The 20,023-nt window shown below is 36.4% G+C and overlaps 3 protein-coding genes across 5 annotated transcripts; 2 read left to right on the forward strand and 1 right to left on the reverse strand.

Annotated features, from left to right (window-relative positions):
* Window positions 1–407: 407 nt before the first annotated feature.
* On the reverse strand, window positions 408–1,403 carry LOC132630271 (probable DNA-directed RNA polymerase). The gene has a single exon (XM_060345860.1). The coding sequence runs from the start codon at window positions 1,401–1,403 to the stop codon at window positions 408–410; it is 996 nt and encodes a 331-aa protein (XP_060201843.1).
* Window positions 1,404–3,177: 1,774 nt separating this feature from the next.
* LOC132633718 (ATP synthase subunit 9, mitochondrial) lies at window positions 3,178–3,626 on the forward strand. Its single transcript, XM_060350218.1, has one exon. The coding sequence runs from the start codon at window positions 3,205–3,207 to the stop codon at window positions 3,436–3,438; it is 234 nt and encodes a 77-aa protein (XP_060206201.1). The 5' UTR covers window positions 3,178–3,204; the 3' UTR covers window positions 3,439–3,626.
* Window positions 3,627–10,867: 7,241 nt separating this feature from the next.
* On the forward strand, window positions 10,868–19,797 carry LOC132630253 (protein DETOXIFICATION 40-like). 3 transcript variants are annotated; one of them, XM_060345843.1, is made up of 8 exons: window positions 10,922–11,060; window positions 11,140–11,226; window positions 11,923–12,554; window positions 12,656–12,712; window positions 14,471–14,709; window positions 15,504–15,622; window positions 16,060–16,146; window positions 19,413–19,797. In XM_060345843.1, the coding sequence occupies exons 2-8, from the start codon at window positions 11,224–11,226 to the stop codon at window positions 19,479–19,481; spliced, it is 1,206 nt and encodes a 401-aa protein (XP_060201826.1). In that variant the 5' UTR covers window positions 10,922–11,060; window positions 11,140–11,223; the 3' UTR covers window positions 19,482–19,797. The 3 variants fall into 3 exon arrangements, with proteins under 3 accessions (XP_060201824.1, XP_060201825.1, XP_060201826.1); XM_060345841.1 differs by having other exon boundaries at window positions 10,868–11,226; XM_060345842.1 differs by lacking the exon at window positions 15,504–15,622 and having other exon boundaries at window positions 10,870–11,226.
* The last annotated feature ends 226 nt before the right edge of the window (window positions 19,798–20,023 follow it).

Raw genomic sequence — 20,023 nt, forward strand, 5'->3', positions numbered from 1 at the left:
TTGTCAAATTTCCTTTAGTTCCTTTATGACTATAATCTAAATAATAGGGGTAGGGGGGCGCTAACGAGCAAGAAAAGGGATGCGCTAAGGCGCAACGGCTTTCGCGCTGCTGCTACGCCCTTGCTTCTTGCCTTATCTTTTAATAAGAAACTAATCTAAATAAAAGCCCTTCTTTCTCAAGGTAATCTATGAAGATAGGGCATTTACATAAACTCCGAAACCGTACCCAGGGAGTCCTCAAAGTATGAGTCCAGATTGCAACGATGTGTACAACTAAGGAAGGACGCACAAGAAAATGTGGCTAGGCCAGGAGGTTCGCTGTCCCCCTCCTTTCCGGTCCGGCCCCTCCGTATCCGAAGGATTACAGGAGACAATAGAGTACTTACAACCATATTCTTGGTTGTAATCTATTCCATCGCAATATAGGCATCCTTCTGATGGATGAAGTTGACAAAGGTTGAGACCTCTGTCTTCCTACGATCTTTATTATCGGTATGAACTCTGAGACTTATTTGTCTCCTTTTATGATTGCGATCATAAACTGTGATTTTGACGACATCACTCTTCATATAACCTTGTGATGTACGAAAGTGGGGCACATCATAATAAACAGGTACACCCTTAGCGGCGGCGAACCACCCAATATTCTTGATCAAGCTGGTTAGGCTGTCCAAGCCTTTGTATTTCTCCTTCCAGAACTTAAACCAAAGTGAGGCTAGTATGTGACTATCCTTAAAATTGATGTGCTGCGACAAACTTTTATGTATATCGGAGCTTGTGCTCATGAGTGTTTTTCCATAAATCATTGGCATGAAAATACTTTTCACCATCTTCCGCACCACTATTAGTGATAGACTATTATTACCAAGTTCTCTTACAATGTACTCTTTGACTTCGGAGAGGATATTCGTATAAATATCTTGGATTTTCTTATCTTTGGAAGGCAAGAGATTCGTGCTCTTCGCCATATCTTCATCCAACAAAAAGTAGCTCATAATCGGGAAAGCACTCGCGGATGCGTCTTTGGTAACTGGGAACCCCTCTATTTTCTTTTTTACCAGCGCCTTTTGCGCGGCAATGAACTGAAAGGGGTGCCGCGCCTCTCGACCAAGTAGAATAGAATCAACCCGACCCTGTATTTCTGCCTCTCGCAGACTTTCGTTGAAGGATATTCCAGCTTCCTCCAGGCTGGGGTAAGACTTATAGTGGTATAAAAGGGCCTCTATAACCTCATCCGAGTTTGCGGGCATTTCAGGATTGCTAAACGCAAAGTTAATAAGACTTCTTGAGAGATCACACTCGTGGAAATGCAGGAGCCCGCAGCGGTAGATTCTCCCCCTGAAGTCGAGAAAGGCAGGCAAATCTATTTTATAACCCTTGTAGGCCTTTGCAAGCTTGAGCATACACCGCTCATAACGCGCGCGCTGTACCTGTTTTGTTAACTGATTTATCAATTCGCTAATACCCCCTATTTTTTTGGAAAGTATTTGTATCAACGAGATGACAATCCCTAACCTCTTTATATAGATTTGCTATATTCATATGAGAAAGATAACCCGGTAGGAGATGCCCGTTATCAATAAAGTCTGCCTCTTTTTTTTCAATACATGCCAAGACATCGCTGTTGATTTTAAATGCCTGATTTTGAAGCATGTTCATTACTCTGCACAGACTCTCACTATCTTTGATTTGAATCAACAAATGATGTATGTCACCCGTAAGAAGGTTGTAGCTAGTACCACTATAGCGCATGCTTAAGTAAGCCCCTTCTAGATCGGACAGGTCTTTTACTTGACGGCCGATGCCCCTCCATGAAAGAGGTTTGCACACCATAGGCAAGTTCAGCTTCATTGGGAGCTTGGCTGGATCGAATTTGCATTGCACATATGTGTTTTTATGTACATACCACTCTTTATCACCCTTTTTATTCTTTTTTCTACGTGGTGGAAGATCTTCCTGATTTGTCTCTAAACTAATCACATCTCTACTAACCATGAATTGGAGTAGGGCGGTTCCGAGAGGGAACGTACGATCTTTATTTCTTTGATCAACTGCATCCCCCCCTTTTTTTCATCCAACATTTCTTCTTAGGAGGAATGCCTACCTCCGTATTGTTGACTCTAGGTGTTCAATCAAGGTGGATGCGCGAACATGCGCACGCTCGTCGAGCGGACTAAATAAGAAACTTAGTACATGAACGGCTATAAACTCAAGCATATATTGACTAAAGGCATTTAACAATTCTGAATCTTCCCCCAACACTTTCTTTTTGATGAATTCGCGCGCACTACAACTATTCCTATCAATTAAACCTTCTACTACGTTAAACGTGTCTCGCCAGACATTTCCCTAGCTGAAAGCCATAGTTTCTTTTTCAATTTCCAATTGGAGCTCCCTTAACTCTTCTTCTAGGATGTCTGGAAAACGAGGATCATTCTTTTTTTCTTCCAATAAAGCGAAGACAGCATCTTTCTATTTTTTTCGTGATTACTATCATCATTTTGACGATTTAGAATATCTTCCCTACACTTTTCATAGAGCTGACTGTGCAAATTTTTCCAAAATGGAATAATCTCATCGCGTTGTTTATGATCTAGATTCTTGTAATACAATTCTATCCACTTAGTAGACGATTGTTTTGGCATTGACATATCTTCATTTTTTAATCTATTCATAAGCTAAAAAAGAATTGTTGTCTTTTTGATATTTATTGTTGCATGTCTTGTGGTATTTTCTTTTTTCCAGAGATGTTTTGTTCTCTGTTGTCGAACCACTGTTATTGACTTACCCTCCAGCTGATTGAATAGGCTGAAGAAAGGCATTGAGGAGAGAATTGATCTCTCACTCTTGGGTTTTTCTTTCTCAAGTGCCACACCCATAGTAAGCCACAACTCTTTTGCAAGTATTATAAGAAGGGTGCTTTATCACTCTTTCTACTAGAATATTTGAACCTCGACATATGACACACTCATTCTTTTTTTAGCTAAAGACTCGCTGTATGTGTATAATCCTTTTTTTTTCTTTCAGAATATCGTATATAATGTAGTTAGTATATGTATGTACTTTTTGACTTTATTTAATTGTTTAAAGAATGAAAGTAATCTAAGCTAAAAAGAACGAGGGGAAGAATCGATGAGGCGAGTGTTCTCGAAGAGAACATCATGATGATGATGAAAAAAGCGTGAGGAGAATTCGAAACTCGAAATGTTAGAAGGTGCAAAATCAATAGGTGCAGGAGCTGCTACAATTGCTTTAACGGGAGCTGCTATCAGTATTGGAAACGTCCTTAGTTCCTCGATTCATTCCGTGGCGCGAAATCCATCATTGGCAAAACAATTATTTGGTTATGCCATTTTGGGCTTTGCTCTAACTGAAGCTATTGCATCGTTTTCCCCAATGATGGCCTTTTTTATCTCATTCGTATTCCAAGTCCGTTAGTAATCGTTTACGGTGGGTGGATAAGCAGGAGGGGATCCCTGTGGTTAGACTAACTGGCCGAGAAGGTTAGCGAGGTGCCTGCTATGGTGAATTGAAAGATCTTTCACTATAGTGGGAAGAAGACAGGTGGGAGCGAGCGGAGCGAGAGCAAAGCAAGCTCCAGTGGTGGGTTGTCTTCGCGGTCCCATTTCATCGACATAGTCAGAAGGAATGTTGTAAACGCAGAAATGAAAGACGAATGCGTTGGAGGTTGGTTGAAGATGATGTTACGCGGCGTTCAGAACCAGTCTTGAAGTGAATGAATTAGAAAGCAGAAATGACTCATTCCTACAACATCAATCTTCACCACTTCTCAAGCAACACTAACACTCCCAACTTAGGCTTTTGGCCTCAAATTCACAATTTAACGTTCAAGAAGGGAAAGGTTCAGAAGAGAGAGTTTCATCAAGAAGAGTAAAGGCTTGTAATGTGGCAATCAAAGAAAATGTCATAGGCTCAAATGGGGTTACTAGTGATATTATTTATGCAATGGTAGGCTAGAAAGGCTAAAGAGGCTTTTTCAAAAATCACAAAGATAGCCCAAGGTCATCTCTCCAACCAACATAATCAAAATTAGCATTGAAAGACTAACCGGGTAAGTTCTAGATGATAAAAGTAAGCATAAGAATTATTCAACAAACACTCACCACACATGGCATATGAACTAGTCAAGATGGAGCAATTTCACTTCCTAAGCAAGAATAACTAGAGTAATATGTCATAATCCAAAGTAAACCTAACTACTAGGTAAAGAGTCCCCAAATGAGCCAAAAAATTGTCACAAAGATCAATCTTTCCTATGCATCTTGCTTTTTAACTAACGCAAAACAATTTGGAGGGGTATTCGCATTTCAACATTTCACATGCAAGAGACTAACTCTATTAGTACCAAACAAGCCAAGAGTTTTCACATTTTTCCTCAAAGGAGCACCTACACCTAAACTACAAGACTAATGAAAGAAGCTAAGAAGGAAAATAAAATAATAAGAGTGACTAATCCACAACATACCGAAAGAAAGAAATTTTCAGAAATTTGAGCAAGTTCCATTTGTAACGTTTATCCAAAGCCACACCAACAGTCACAAAATAAGCCCGGCAAGGGCACACAATCCAGCATAACCAAAATATAATGTGCTACCATATGCCACCCCCAACTAAAAACATTGCAATGTCCTCACTGCATAATGACAAAACAAATGGACAGTTTTGCAGAAAATGAACAGTTTTGCAAAAATTGTGCAATTTTGCAAAAACTGTGCAAAACAGTCCAGTTAACAGTGCTGCAATTTTCAGCAGCTACTGGTTTGGGGCTGTCCGGAAATCCAACCTGCTAAAAAAAACTCCAAAAATTCTGAAACTTTGCAGATTAGTCAAAAATCATAAACTAAACTATTCTAAAAAATAAAATTTCAAAAACTATTTAAAAATTTTAAAACGATGGGTTGCCTCCCACCAAGAGCTTAAGTTAACGTCGCGGCACGACGGTTGCCTTTACCACTTTTCCCTCCATTTGGACGATATGAAATTGCGCCCTAACTTTGAATCAAGATTCTGGTGATGCTCGTGAGGCGGTGGTAGGAAAGCAATGAGGCCAACTCTCGAGTGTCGCATTTTGCACTTCTTGGCCCATAAGTGAGGCATGCCATTTTGTCTTCTTGGCATCGCAAACTTCAAAATGAAAACTCTTTCTTCTTCATCTCCAAAATTCTCCATAGGCTCAGTTAGTTCAACTTCCATATCATCAACCAAGCACAATGTTGAAAAATGGTTGTAATGTAGTCCAATGTGCTTCAATTTCAAATTCGCTTCATTTTTGACATCCTCACCCAAAAATGAACTAGACTCTTCAAAAACCATTTCATGAACTTTTTTATGCAACTCTAGTATCATTTCTTCAATCTCAACATCTTGCATTATTTTTGGATTGATCGGTTGGCAATTCACCATTAGCTTATGAAAATCAATCTTGACCTCTTCTTCATTGGAAACCAACTCAAAATTACAATCCATGGCTCTTTGATATTGAGCATTACATGCTTCAATCTTTGCATTCAATTCAGCCTCCAATTTCCGGATAGCAATTTCAAGTATCTCCACTTCTTGACTTTGGTCAACATGCATTTTTAGAAATTCTTCCATCATCCGTGAAATGTCTTCACGGTGATCTCCATAGGCTTCAAGTTGTTGAGCTTGATTCATTAGCCAATCTTGGCTCAAAATTTCCCTTTTGTCAAGTTTTTCTTCATTGTGAGAGTCGTCCAACTCTTGTAAAAATCCATCCATGGTGAGATACAACCTTTGGATAGTTTCATCATCTCCATGTTGAACTTCTTCCCAAAATTTGGTCAAGACTTTCCCATATTTTTCATTCCTCCCCAGTATGCTTTTCAAAATTTCCTCAACTTCTTCTTTTTGAGAATTAGAGATTTCTTCTTCAAGATTTTGCTCTTCTTCTTCTTCAAGTTGAACCATTTCTTCAATTTCACAACTTTCGTTATGGTCACAAGAATTTTCGGGCTCATCTTTTAAACTTGAAATATCTTCTTCAACCATTTCATTTTGAGGAGTCGACACTTTCATGACAATTGAGGAATTGGCATCCTCAAATAAATCATTCATTTTTTTCATAGCTTCTCCATTTTCTAAAATGGATTGTTGGACGAGTTTTCGCTCTTCCTCCATCTTAACTTCCCGATCTAAGTATATTTGGAGCATTGCCATGATGCCTTCAAATCCGGCACTTTGTCCTTCACTTGCCATGTCATTGTCCCAGTCAAACTCAAAAGCACAACTAGCATTTTCGTTAGAACAACTTGGGGGAGGAGGAGCAAAATAATTGGGACAATCACCCCAATGTCCACCTTGACCACCACATATATTACAAATACTCTCATCATAGGATTGAGACGGTGCACACATCTCTCTCCTGGGAGCATTTTCACGTCCTCCACAATATGGACATGGGTCATCAAAATATAGGTTGCAACCATCAAACCCATTTTCATTCCAAGATGCCATAGAGACACGAGTAACAAAAATAAATAACAAAAAATAAAAACTAACACAAAGAAACACGAAAAATCACAAACACATATTCACAAGTTTGGACCAAAGCAAGCAAGCTTAAAATCCCAAACTAACCCAAATACGCCAAATTGTTCCCCGGCAACGGCGCCAAACTTGATAACGTCCAGATCCACTCCCCAAAGAGAAAGTATACACGGTCGTATGAAATATAATTTACCCAACTATGAGTCTGGGTCGATCCCACAGGGAACAATATACTAGGAGATTAAGAAAGTAAGGAACTTTCACTTACTAAGCTAAGCCAAACGATAGATAATATTTTGGTTTTTTGAGAAAATTATAACTAATGCGGAAATGTAAACTAACCTAGAAAGCAAGTAAAATGATCACTGACCACAAGCATGGATAATAGGAGATTACACTCAAGTGACGATCCAACGTATTTTACAATTGTACAACTAAGAGCGAGGTTATGTTAATAGATAATGATTTCTAAATTTCATTGAAAGTTTCTCAACCAAATCAATGAATTTCACTTTAAGCTTTCTCAAGCCTTAAAGTATGATATTAGGCAAAATCAATATAGCCCCAAGTGACTTTCCTCTCTCGAGCTCAAGTCATTAGATGAGGGTTATGCCTCAAATCCTTGTTAACTAATCTTTCCCAAATCAATTTTCCTCTCTCGAGCTCAAATCAAATTAAATGGGCAAGTCCTAGGGTTAGCTAATCCCTTTGGAAACATTCAAGTACGAGATTAACTAAAGAAACAATAACCCACTTCATTAGGAATAAAATCATTCAATACATAAGCAAAATAAGAGTTTCAAACCAAACTTTAATCAAGAATATTTTCATAAACAAGATTCAAGTAATGGAATAGAAAGCTACACACTTAGATAATCAATACATAGCAAGGAAAAGAAGAAATGAGTAAAGGGTTAAGAAATTTCTTATCAAGATCTTCAAATCTTCAATCTCCAAGTGTGGGTGCAAAAACCTAGCTCTCCAAGCTTGATGAAAATGGCCAAAGATGAAAATGATATGCCCCAATTATCTCTTTTGTAGCTCCTCAACTTTCCCAAGTCAAAATATGACAAAATAAACTCCAAAGTTTCAGTTTTGCAAATCTGTTCCGTTTTTGCAAAACTGTCCAGTTTTGACAGTTTTGCAAAACTGTCCATTTTGGCCTCTTTTTGACTTTATTTTCACTTGGTTTCTTCCGGTCACTTCTAAATCACATAAAACTGAATAGAGCACCAATATTATGCAAAATAAACCCTGCGTGCGCAACGTGCGTCTCGCATGTTGTGTCGCAAGACAAACATGCGAGACGCGAAGCATGCTCTGCAACCGCATGTTATGCTCTTGACTTCAGGCTTCCCAGATTTCGGACAAGGTTTGCATTAATACTATTGTCTCGCAAGTTCAACATGCGAGTCGCATGTTGATCTCACAAATTGCGCAACCTTTCATTCTCTATTCTTTAGTGGCCTGTCATGCTATGCGGTGGAATTGTCGATCCGCAGACATGACATGCGGCTCGCATGTTGTGCAAAGTGTGTCTTTGGCCTATTTTGCTCCGTTATGCTTTCCGAATAACTTTTCCCACAAAATGACAAAAACACATGAAAAGTAACACCAAAAGTCCTTGAAGAGTTACAAAAGCTTAAGAAATTAGCATCGAATATCCTGTAATTTCACGGGACATCATTTACCGACCCCAAAAATAAAAAACCGGACTGGTAATATTTATACGGTTAACCGTAACCGGTGAACCGGTTCCACCAGTTCCAATTTTACCGGTTCGGTTTCGGTTCCGATTTTACCGATCCGATTACCGATTTGAACTGGTAAAACCGAACCGGTTGCCGGGCTTACTTGAACATGGGGCTTGTGGAAAGATAAGTGTGGCAGAAAAGTCTAAAGTAACAATCAACAATATGTTGTACAATGGTCAACCACCTTATAATTTTGTTTGGAGATAAGTTTTACGATTTGATAATGTAAGTAGGTATTTACGCAATTAAAAACATATCATACTATGTGGTCCCTTCTTCTGCGTTTTTCTTTTCCTTTTTTTTTAAAATAGAAGTATCTTCTTTTTCTAACCAATCAAATTTGTTGCAAGTGTCTACACCAATCGATATTGTTAGACTTTTTTCTCTCCACGGACAATTAAAATCATTTTTTTTGCGCGGATTGTCCTTTTTTGGGTGGTCTTTAATTTTTGTCCTCCGCTTAAAAAGGTGGCAAAAAATGCTCTGAAATTTTGGGTTTAAATAAACAGGTCAAACTGTGTAATTACACCCAATTCCAATTACCTGGGTGGCTTTCCAAACAGGCCCTTAGTAAAAGTATAATAACTTAGATGTGTTTTAACCTATTGCCTCTTACATATATGGAGATTTAATTGAATTCATTCCAAAAAAAATGCTCGAGAGATAGATGCATGTGCTACTATTCGTTTTGGCGGATGATCTAGGGGGCAATTCGCAGAATTGCCCTTCTTTTAGGGTGGTCTTTAAATTTTGCCCCTCATATTTGTGGTCTTTAAGTTTTATCATTTGCTTGGATACCTGAGGTTCTGGGTTCGAACCCCTTCTCAGGCATAAAATAAAAAAATAATTTCACAAGGTAGGGCTGGGAGGAGTGTATGTCGGATCCGGCATAAAGTCCTTAAGGAAAAACTAAAATTATGTCGGAGGGGGCATAACTTTTCCTCAAGGCATAGTTTAGTTATGCCTTATGGGGCAGACTTTTAATTAAGGCATAACCAAAAGTATGCCCCATAAGGCAGAACTTTTCCTTAAGGCATAAACTTTGCCTTATAGTGCAAACTTTTACTTATGCCTTAAGGAAACGTTCCGCCTTATGGGGCATACTTTTAGTTATACCTTAACTAAAAGTGTACCCCATAAGACATAACTAAAAATATGCCCCATAAGGCGGAACTTTTCCTTAAGGCATAACTAAAAGTTTACCTTAAAAAAAAAATATGCCTCAAGGCAAAGTCTGCCCCCTCCGGCATAACTTTAGTTTTTCCTTAAGGATTGTATGCCGGATCCGGCATACACTCCTCCCAACTCTGCCTTGCAAAATTATTTTTTTATTTTATGCCTGAGCGGGGGCATAAACCCAGAACCTCAGGTATCCAAGCGAAGGGCAAAACTTAAAGACAACAAATATAAGGGGTAAAAATTAAAGACCACCCCAAAAGAAGGGCAATCCGTGCAAAAAAATGGATCTAGGGTCAGTGCCGGCTCAAGCCTAAAGCCAATAAGGTAAAGGCTTTAGGCCCGTTTTTTTTTTTGGGCCTCCATTGAAAAAAAAAATGATAGTAGGTTCTATGGCTAATTTTCTTCGTAAACTATTTACTCCCCATGATTTTATTTATATGACTTGATTCGGAATACAAGGATCAAACTAATTAATGTTCAATTCAGATATATAATCTTCAATTTATTAAAAATTAAGATTTTATATTTAGAAATTATATAATAAGTATTATAAGTACACAATAGTTAACAATTCAAAATATATAAAAAGGTTCACGATAAAAAAAAGGGAAACATAGGGTACCTACTTAAGACCCTTTATTACAAAATATATAGATAGTTTTCCTTATTTACAAAACATAACGATATATTACGAAACATGATGGATTTCATATATTTTTCATTTTTTTTCAGAAAATATTTTTTTAAAAGAAAAATAATTTAATTTTAAAAAAATAATATATTTTAAAAAAAAAAAATTTTTTTTTGCTCAAAGCGTTAAAAAATTACCTCACCTTTTAATATAAATATTAAAAGGTGAAAGTTGCAAGATTCTTATAAAAAATAAGAAGAGAATATTTTAGTCATATGATTGATTAGCTATATCGCCAGTTGAAAAATATTTATACTAAATTGATTTTAAAAAAGTTGTTACAACTTTATATCTAAAAAAAAAAAATATATATATATATATATATAATTTAAATAAAAATATAAAAAGACATTTCGAAAAAAATTAAGGCCTCATCATATAATTTCGCTTTAGGCCACCAACTTTGTTAAGGCGCCGTTGTCTAGGGTGAATGGTGGAAGAAAATTATAGTCTGCAATTGATATGATATCATTATAGTCTTTTTTTTTTTTTTTTTGGTAGTATCTATTTGTATGGAAGCTCCTAACTTAAATTCTTATTACAGTATATTCGAAATAATAAGGAGCATTAAAATAATAGTATCAATTTATCTACTCCACATCATGCTTATCAATTTATCTACTCCACATCATGCTTTCATGTCAGCTATCTCCTGTAAAATTCTAAAACAAACTCTTTTATTCACAAATATATATATATATATATATATATATATATATATATATATATATATATCCAACCTTAGGACGTCTCTTTCATAAAACCTTAGGCATGGCTGAGCCATCTCAAGATAAGGGGCAAAGTGAACCTTTGCTAGAATCTGAGAAAATTAGTTCTGAACTTGAAGAAATCCTATCAGACACAAGCTTGTCACATATTCAACGGTTTGGACGGGCCTCTGTTATAGAGTTGAGAAATCTCTTCAGTCTAGCAGCTCCAGCTATCATTGTTTACTTGCTTAACAATGTTACTTCTATGTCTACACAGATTTTCTGTGGTCATCTTGGTAATCTTGAACTTGCTGCTGCTTCCCTTGGTAATAGTGGCATTCAACTTTTGGCCTACGGTGTCATGGTAATTATGTTCCCCCTCACCAACATTAATGCTTTATAAGTATTGTTTTGCAACTTGAACTTTATTACTTCTCCGTTGTCCCAATTTATGTAACACCTCTCTGGATTCGAGAGATAAATGAAATTTTCGTTGACCCCAATTTTTGCTTATGCTTTTAAAGTAAAGATAATAGTAAAACAAGCGACCTAAATTATCACTTTTTCGTGAGTTTTACACCTCGACTATTAACTGTGCCATTTTCATACCTGAACTATCATTGTATTAAGACATACCTAGTTGAGTAGATAATGATAGTTCAGGTATGAAAAGAGAACAATTGATAGTTGGCCTATCAGATTTGAGGTGTTTTTTTAATATATAGATGGTGATAATTCAGGTATGAAAAGAGAAAGTTGATAGTTGGGGTGTGAAACTCATGAAAAAGTGATAGTTCGGGTGTTTTGGACCTTTAACTCTTTTAAATATTTTGAATCGTTAATTATTGTGACTTATACATAGTACGTCTTATTTAGTTTCCAAATATATAAATTTATTTTTTTAAAAAAAATTATATGTGCAAATTCACAATCAAAATTAAAAAATTTGACTCTTGAAATCTGAATTGTGCCATGTAATTGGGACGGAGGGAATAGTGATTCCCCCCCCCCCCCCCCCCCCCCCACACTTTTATACTTACAACAAACTACATGGGAGCAGCTAGGAATGGGAAGTGCAGTGGAGACATTATGTGGGCAAGCATATGGAGCACACAATTATGAAATGCTTGGAATATATCTCCAAAGATCAACTATCCTTCTTATGTTGACAGGATTACCCCTTATGGCAGCTTATTTATTTTCTAAGCCAATCTTGATTTTATTAGGACAATCCAAGAAAGTTGCATCTGCAGCAGCACTATTTGTCTATGGTTTAATTCCCCAAATATTTGCTTATGCTGCCAATTTCCCAATCCAAAAGTTCTTGCAGGCTCAAAGCATTGTTAATCCTAGTGCATATATAGCAGCCGCGACATTAGTTTTTCACCTTTTCTTAACATGGCTTGTGCTTTATGTATTTAATTGGGGATTGTTTGGTGGAGCTTTGGTTTTGAGTATTTCATGGTGGATTGTTGTGATTGCACAATTTGTGTATATTTTGTGGAGTGATCGATGTAAGAAAACATGGACTGGATTCAGCATGCAAGCATTTTTTGGATTGTGGGATTTCTTCAAATTGTCTCTTGCTTCAGCTGTGATGTTGTCTTTGGAGACTTGGTATTTTCAGATTTTAATTTTAATTGCCGGTTTGCTTCCAAATCCAGAAGTCGCATTGGACTCTCTAGCTGTTTGGTAAAACGTTACTTCCAATTTAATATTTGTGTTCATATTTGAATGTTTCTAATTTCTTAAACTTGCTTGGTTTAATGATAAATAACTAATTTGTAATGCAGTACGACAATTTTAGGGTGGGTGTTCATGATATCTGTTGGCTTCAATGCAGCAGCAAGGTTAGTCATTAATTCCTGAGTACTTGATATAGTTCATGATAAATGTGCTTGGAATTGTTTTTAGTGTTGTCAAAAGCTTAAACCACAACTCGTTAGTAGGGGTGTCCATGATATAGTTCGATCTATTTTAATTTCTTAGAAATGATATATCATGCCAATTTTTTGATTAATTTTTTAAGATAACTAAAATTAGACTTTCTTGAACCATTTGGATGATCTTCATTGGCTTTACTAATCAGGATCTATTTTGTTTGACTAAACTTGATACATTATTTAATTAATTACATTTTTCTCTTAAATTATAATTTACTACAACTTATAAAATTCATACTAAAAGGGTCTAGAAACTGATATTAGTGCCTTGATGAAATGAGGAATACTAGCTTTTGAACCATGTTGTGATTTTTTTAGAACATTATCCTTTGTTATGTTAATCAGTAATTGTTATTATATCATTTAAAATAGATACTTATAGTAACTTAAATTGATAAGTAAAAGAAGAATTGAGAAGATTTAATTGTTGATGTATCTCAGTAGAATTAATCAATTTCATTCGTCCTCGTCTAATTAAAAAAAGTTCCATGCAACTCGAAAAATATACTATATGAAGTCAAACTGAAAACTACTCCCTCTGTTCCATAATAAGTGGTATTTTAGGTTTTTCATTTTGTTTCAAAATAAGTGATATTTTAGGATTTCAAGGAGAAATTGATCATGTTCTTCATACTTACAGTTATTTATATTCAAGAATCATTAAGTAGTTTTTCTTTTTATAGGCATTAATTAGGGGTATGTTAGTAAAAACACTCATAATTTTCTAGGAGTGAGTAATTTCTTAAGAGGTGTGCATAAGCTAAAAACACCATTTATTATGGAACGGAGGGAGTAACTTTAATAGCATCCAATAAAATCAAATCAGTAATGACAATAATAAATTATCAGTAGAAATAAATTGTTGCTATCTCTTTGGTTTATGAGATAAGGTAAAGTTGAGAGAATATATACAGACTTCATTTGATGCGTCATCCATAGAATCCCACAATCTAAGGACGCCAATAGTCCACGAATACACGTGTATCTTAAAGAGGAATAAGGCAAGTTATTGCAGGACCAATAATAAGAATTTCAAGAATTACGTCATCGAAATATCGGACAAAGTCACAAAAAAACTGATCCTCCACCACCATGCAGGGAATCAGTGCACTCCAAAATAGAAATGCAAATGATTGATATTTGCATATATACATGTCTCAGCAATCATCAGCATGATATTTCACCATAAAGTTCTTGATGACATTAATTTGATTATATAAGAGTTTTAGTTGCTACTACTATATATCTTGATCGTAAAAACGTTCAACCTATTATATCATGTTAGGTATAATTTTTATTACCCCCTCCGTCTATATTTACTTATCCTCTATACTAAAAATATATGTCCTTTTTTACTTATACAAATTAGAAACTCAAAACAGAATGTAACACTTAGTTTCTCATTTACTCTTATTATTTTCTAATTTCTATAATCACTTACCAATGCATTTTCCAAAACATTGTATGTATTATTCTATTTTAGGCTTCTTAATAGGCGTGCCAAGTCAATACATGACAAGTAAAAATAGACGGAGAGAGTAGTAGGTTATTTAACACACTTCTATTATTACGAAGATTTATTTGTAATTACTTTGTAAATGCTCTATAAATATTTCTCGATAATACTGTTAGTGTATTTAACATAAACTCGTTTTAAAATGGCAGTGTGAGAGTGAGCAATGAGCTGGGAGCTGGACATCCAAAATCAGCAGCATTTTCGGTTGTTGTGGTGACATTAAGTAGTTTTGTCATTTCTGTATTCTTTGCCATTTTGGTGTTATTATTCAGACATGTGATGAGCTATGCCTTCACGGGTGGAGAAGTCATTGCTGAAGCATCCTCAGATCTTGCTCCACTCTTGGCTGTATCTCTTGTACTCAATGGTATTCAACCCGTTTTATCTGGTAAGTTTTTCTTTTATTTAATTTCGTCTTGGGAAACCAATTATTTCAATTTTTCTAAGGCATAAATAGTTGAATCTTTTTTTAATTATACCGTATCAATCTCGATGTGCTATGTGGGACTTGATGACAAATTCTAGATATGTTTTATTCACTCACGCATGTGACTTTGTTCACGTAATAACAAATGTTTTATTTAATGAGAAAGAGATGTAAAATCAGAACGAATTTCAGTCTGGTGAAACATGACAGGTTACAGAATTATTGTTTAAGGCAGATGGCTGCTTGGTATTGTTCTTCAGATATGATACCCCTAACTAAGCGCAGATTCTTATGAACAGATCAGTTTTTAAAAAAATCTATATATTCTTTGCATATTTCCCGGCAAGGATTTATAATATTATTTTTAACTTTTATTAGTGGTTCATGAAAATTATTTTCTTGATTAAACCTTTTCTAATCCTTTTCTAATATTGTTTCTAACTTGATGTACTATACAATTTAGCAATTAGTAGTAGCTTTTTCTAAGCATAATTTTGAAAGTCAATATTTGCTTTTTCAACACGAATGATCTTCTCTTCCCTAATGATTTTATAGTGATCGAAGGGAAGTTCAATATAAGAATTAAGATGCATTTGACTTCTTTTCGTGTATGTTAACACATATTTTTAACTTATTGGATTATCGTAAAGGACGGATTTTTTCTTTAGTGAAGGATTGTCACTACCAGGCAAATTAAAGATTGGCCTAAAATAATGTATGATTGTTAATTAAAAAGTTCATGAAAATGTTTGAAGGGGTTGCTGTTGGGTGTGGATGGCAAGCGTTTGTGGCTTACGTTAACGTAGGATGTTACTACGTTGTTGGCATTCCATTGGGTGTTATTCTCGGATTTAATTTCAAGCTTGAAGCTAAGGTATTATTCCCTTTACCAGTTCTTTCACAATTTTAATTTATGTTGTTAAGTTTAAAAAAGTTACTAAAATTGTTTTGTGAATTTAATTACAATCGCCAATACAACTAAAAAGGCAGAATCAAGTTAAACACTTCATTACTTTCAAGTTTCAAAGATAATAAGCGTGAGGAATAAAATAAATAGAGATGGAGTCAAGGTTTGAAACTTTTGGGTTCGTGATTCTAGTCTTTTAAGTTAATGAGTTCTAAAATACTGTAATATTTTGTACATATTAAATGTTTTTAAGATAAATATAGAGCTACGCAGATCGACCAAACTTCGTAAGCTATAGTTTTGCTCCACCTCTAAACGTAAAGCAAATTATCTTTAATTGGAAATACATTTGTTTCTAATTATGCCGGATTCTGATGTTAATATTGTTTTGCTTAAATGTGAAGGGAATATGGTTGGGAATGTTAGGAGGAACAGCTATGCAGACTATCATCTTATTGTGGGTGACCTTTCGAACCGATTGGGAGAAAGAGGTACTTTTGCAAGAACTGAGTTTGCAAATTTAATTTTTTAGTTTCGAGACAGTGTTTGTTGAGCAGTCTTTTTGAAATAAAAACATGAAGGAGGAAAAGGCTAACTATTTTGAAGATCTTCTAAAGATATCTTTCCAAATATTTCAAATTTTTTGAGTTCTTGAAATACTTGAAAACTGAATTTGCAGAATTTTGAAATAAAAAAGCTAACTTTTCTTGGGTTGCAAAAACGGGTGAAAACAGTCAATCAAACATGTATCTCCTCTTCATTTAAAAGTGAATTCCAGAAACTTTCTAAAACCTACCTTCCCCAAAAACTTCTGCTTCTAATTTTTTGTCAGGGAATATAATTCGAGTCTGGCCCTTGATCAACTGTGACAAGTTAATTTATGTGACACATTTTTTTTTAATTTCTCACAAAAGAATGATACATTTTTATATTTAGAATTAATTTAACTTTGAATTTATCATTTTATCCTTAATGAGATGATTTACCACGCAAATATCTATAATTTCTTTTAGATCACAATTTTCAAACATCTTTTTTTTTTTTTTGGTTAAATTATATGCCCAACCAAAGTACAATCAAAGTAATTGAAGGGAGTATAGTATACGCATAATCAAATATGAAGAGCTTCAATAGTAATTTAAATTTCAATGATTTAATAGAAATCTAGTAGTTTGCTTGAATATATTATGATTCTTTTATAAAATACCAAGCCTCTTTTTAATTCTTTCTGATGAGGTGGAGAAGTGAACGAATAGGGAACTTTATAAGATGGCGAGGAAGGAGGCGAAGTTGGTAGTTTCAACGGCAAAAACGACAGCTTTTGAACGCCTTTATGCTGAACTAGAAGAGAAAGGAGGGGATCAGAAATTGTTCAGGCTAGCCAAGGCGAGGGAGAGAAAGGCACGTGATGTGGATCAAGTGAAGTGCATCAAGGACGAGCATGGCAAAATATTGGTAGAGGAGATTCTCATTAGACCGGAGATGGCAGTCATACTTCTACAAACTCTTGAATGAAGAAGGGGACAGAGACATTGTGTTGGGAGATTTAGAACATACAAGAAGGCGTCACGATTTTGGGTATTGCAGGAGTATTAAGGTTGAGGAGGTTAAGGGTGTTGTTCGTAGGATGCGCAGGGGAAGAGCGACCAGACCTGACGAGATTCCTGTGAAATTTTGGAAGAGTGCGGGCCTGGCAGGTTTGGAGTGACTGACTAGGTTGTTTAATGTCATCTTTAAGACGGCAATGATGCCCGAATAATAGAGGTCGAGTGTAATGATCCCTCTATACAAGAACAAGGGAGATATCCAGAGTTGCAACAACTATAGAGGTATCAAGCTGCTAAGCCATACTATGAAAGTGTGGGAAAGGGTGGTGGAGATGAGGGTGAGGAGAGCCGTGTCTATTTCAGAGAACCAGTTCGGATTCATGCCAGGACGCTCAACTACAGAAGCCATCCATCTTGTGAGGAGACTGGTGGAGCAGTATAGGGAGAGGAAGAGGGACTTACACATAGTATTCATCGACTTAGAGCCCGTTTGGATTGGCTTATAAGTTGCTTATAAGCTGTTTTCAGCTTTTTTGAGTGTTTGGCTGGCCAGCTTAAAGTCATTTTGTGCTTAAAATAAGCTCAAAAAAATAATTGGGCCCATTTGACTTAGCTTATCTAAAGCAGCTTATAAGCTGAAAACAGCTTATAAGCCAAAAAATAATAAGTTAGACTACCCCAACTTATTTGTTTTAGCTTATAAGCTGTTTGCAGCTTATAGGCATAAGCCCATCCAAACAGGCTCTTAGAAAAGGCTTACGACAAAGTTCCAAGAGAGATCCTATGGAGATGCTTGGAGGCCAAAAGTTTTACCTGTGGCGTACATTAGGGTGATCAAGGACATGTATGAGGGAGCCAAAACCAGGGTAAGGACAGTAGGAGGAGACTCAGAGAACTTTCCAGTTGTGATCGGGTTGCATCAAGGATCAACTCTTAGTCCGTTTTTATTTGCCTTAGTGATGGATGGATTGACGCGGCAAATTCAAGGAGAGGTGCCATGGTGTATGCTTTTCGCGGATGACATAGTCCTGATTGACGAGACTCGTAGCGGAGTTAACGCTAAGCTGGAGGGTTGGAGACATACTCTGGAGTCTAAAGGGTTTAAGCTGAGTAGGATCAAGACAGAGTACTTAGAGTGCAAGTTCAGTGAAGCACCTCAGGAGGCTGGCTTGGAAGTGAGGCTTGGTACCCAGGCCATCCAGAAGAAAAGTAGTTTCAAGTATCTGGGGTCTATTATGCAAGGCAGCGGGGAGATTGACGATGATGTCACACATCGTATTGGGGCAGGGTGGATAAAATGGAGACTTGCTTCCGGAGTGCTATGTGACAAGAAGGTGCCACCACAACTTAAGAGCAAGTTCGACAAAGTGGTGGTTAGACCGACTATGTTGTATGGGGCGGAGTATTGGCCAGTTAAGATCTCTCACATTCAAAAGATGAAAGTTACCGAGATGAGAATGTTGAGATGGATGTGTGGCCACACCAGGAGTGACAGGATTAGGAATGAGGATATTCGGGACAAGGTGGGAGTGGCCTCAGTGGAAGACAAGATGCGAGAAGCGAGATTGAGATGGTTTGGGCATGTGAATATGAGAGACACAGATGCCCCAGTGCGGAGGTGTGAGAGGTTGGCCATAGATGGTTTCAGACGAGGTAGGGGTAGGCCGAAGAAGTATTGAGGAGAGGTAATTAGACACGACATGGCGCAGTTACAGCTTACCGAGGACATGACCTTAGATAGGAGGGTTTGGAGGACCCAGATTAGAGTAGAAGGCTAGTAGATAGTCTCGTTATTCTTCCTTATTAATAGTCGCATTATCGCAGTATAATTTCTTGTGCTCTGATTTCTGCTATTATCTGTTATTTCCTGTGCTTTGATTATCCTATGTTACCTGTGTCGCTTGCGTTATTTCATTTCCATATCGCTTTGAATCTCTTAGCCTTATCTGACCTCTTTTTATGCTTTTTATTGAGCTGAGGGTCTTTCGGAAACAGCCGTCCTACCTTGATAGGAGTAAAGTCTGCGTACACTCTACCCTCCCCAGACCCCACATTGTGGGATTTCACTGGGTTGTTGTTGTTGTTTGTAGTTTAAGTTTACATGTTCGAATGGAAGTGTGTTCCTATTATTGTGTACATGTTTGTCAACGAACATGTTGATTATTCACTTTGATAAGCTAATTAAGCTCTCTTTCCTACTTTATTTACAGGTGGAGAAATCAAAGAGTCGATTAAATATGTGGCAACACCACAGTAAAAAGCCACTGTTAAATGAATGAGAAGCAACTGTCGAAGTAAAGCCCTTGACTAATTGTCTAATTCAATAGGACCAATGTAAAATTCCATTTTTTGCAGAGCTTGGAGGCCTATGCGTTTCAACAAAAACTAAACGTTATTTGAATGGTAACCTATGTAGGGTCGTCCATGGTCCGCCCACCCTCCCCCTTGTAACCACTCTATCAACAGGGCTTATAAAAGTGCCAGATCATTCGATTATATGATCTAAATTCATGAATCGGTTGATCTATGATTCTACTACTTGTACTAGTATGTGCCGATTTCTGAATAAGAACACAATATAGTCAAGCTTCTCTATGATGACATTATTAATCTCAATATTTTTTTATTGTTATGGCGAAATGTTGTTACATAAAACATATATAATATAACATAATAAGAAAATAGATTCCAAAGAAAACTTGAACATTATTGTGAAATGTTGTTCTAAAGAATGAATGTTATAGAGAGGTCTCTGACTATATTTTGTTTACCTTGAGAATGGAAAGTGCAGTAGAGACATTGTTTTGGTCCTTCATTGCCC

The sequence above is a fragment of the Lycium barbarum genome, chromosome 3 (assembly GCF_019175385.1).
Source record: "Lycium barbarum isolate Lr01 chromosome 3, ASM1917538v2, whole genome shotgun sequence".
Lineage (NCBI taxonomy): Eukaryota > Viridiplantae > Streptophyta > Magnoliopsida > Solanales > Solanaceae > Lycium > Lycium barbarum.

Bases quoted from the DNA above. Each gene is read 5' to 3' on its own strand.
- LOC132630271 (XM_060345860.1), bottom strand. From the start codon at position 1,403: ATGCTCAAGCTTGCAAAGGCCTACAAGGGTTATAAAATAGATTTGCCT.
- LOC132633718 (XM_060350218.1), top strand. From the start codon at position 3,205: ATGTTAGAAGGTGCAAAATCAATAGGTGCAGGAGCTGCTACAATTGCT.
- LOC132630253 (XM_060345841.1), top strand. From the start codon at position 10,924: ATGGCTGAGCCATCTCAAGATAAGGGGCAAAGTGAACCTTTGCTAGAA. The intron at 15,623-16,059 runs GTATTATTCCCT...TTAAATGTGAAG, and splicing joins ATTTCAAGCTTGAAGCTAAG to GGAATATGGTTGGGAATGTT. The intron at 16,147-19,412 runs GTACTTTTGCAA...CTTTATTTACAG, and splicing joins GAACCGATTGGGAGAAAGAG to GTGGAGAAATCAAAGAGTCG.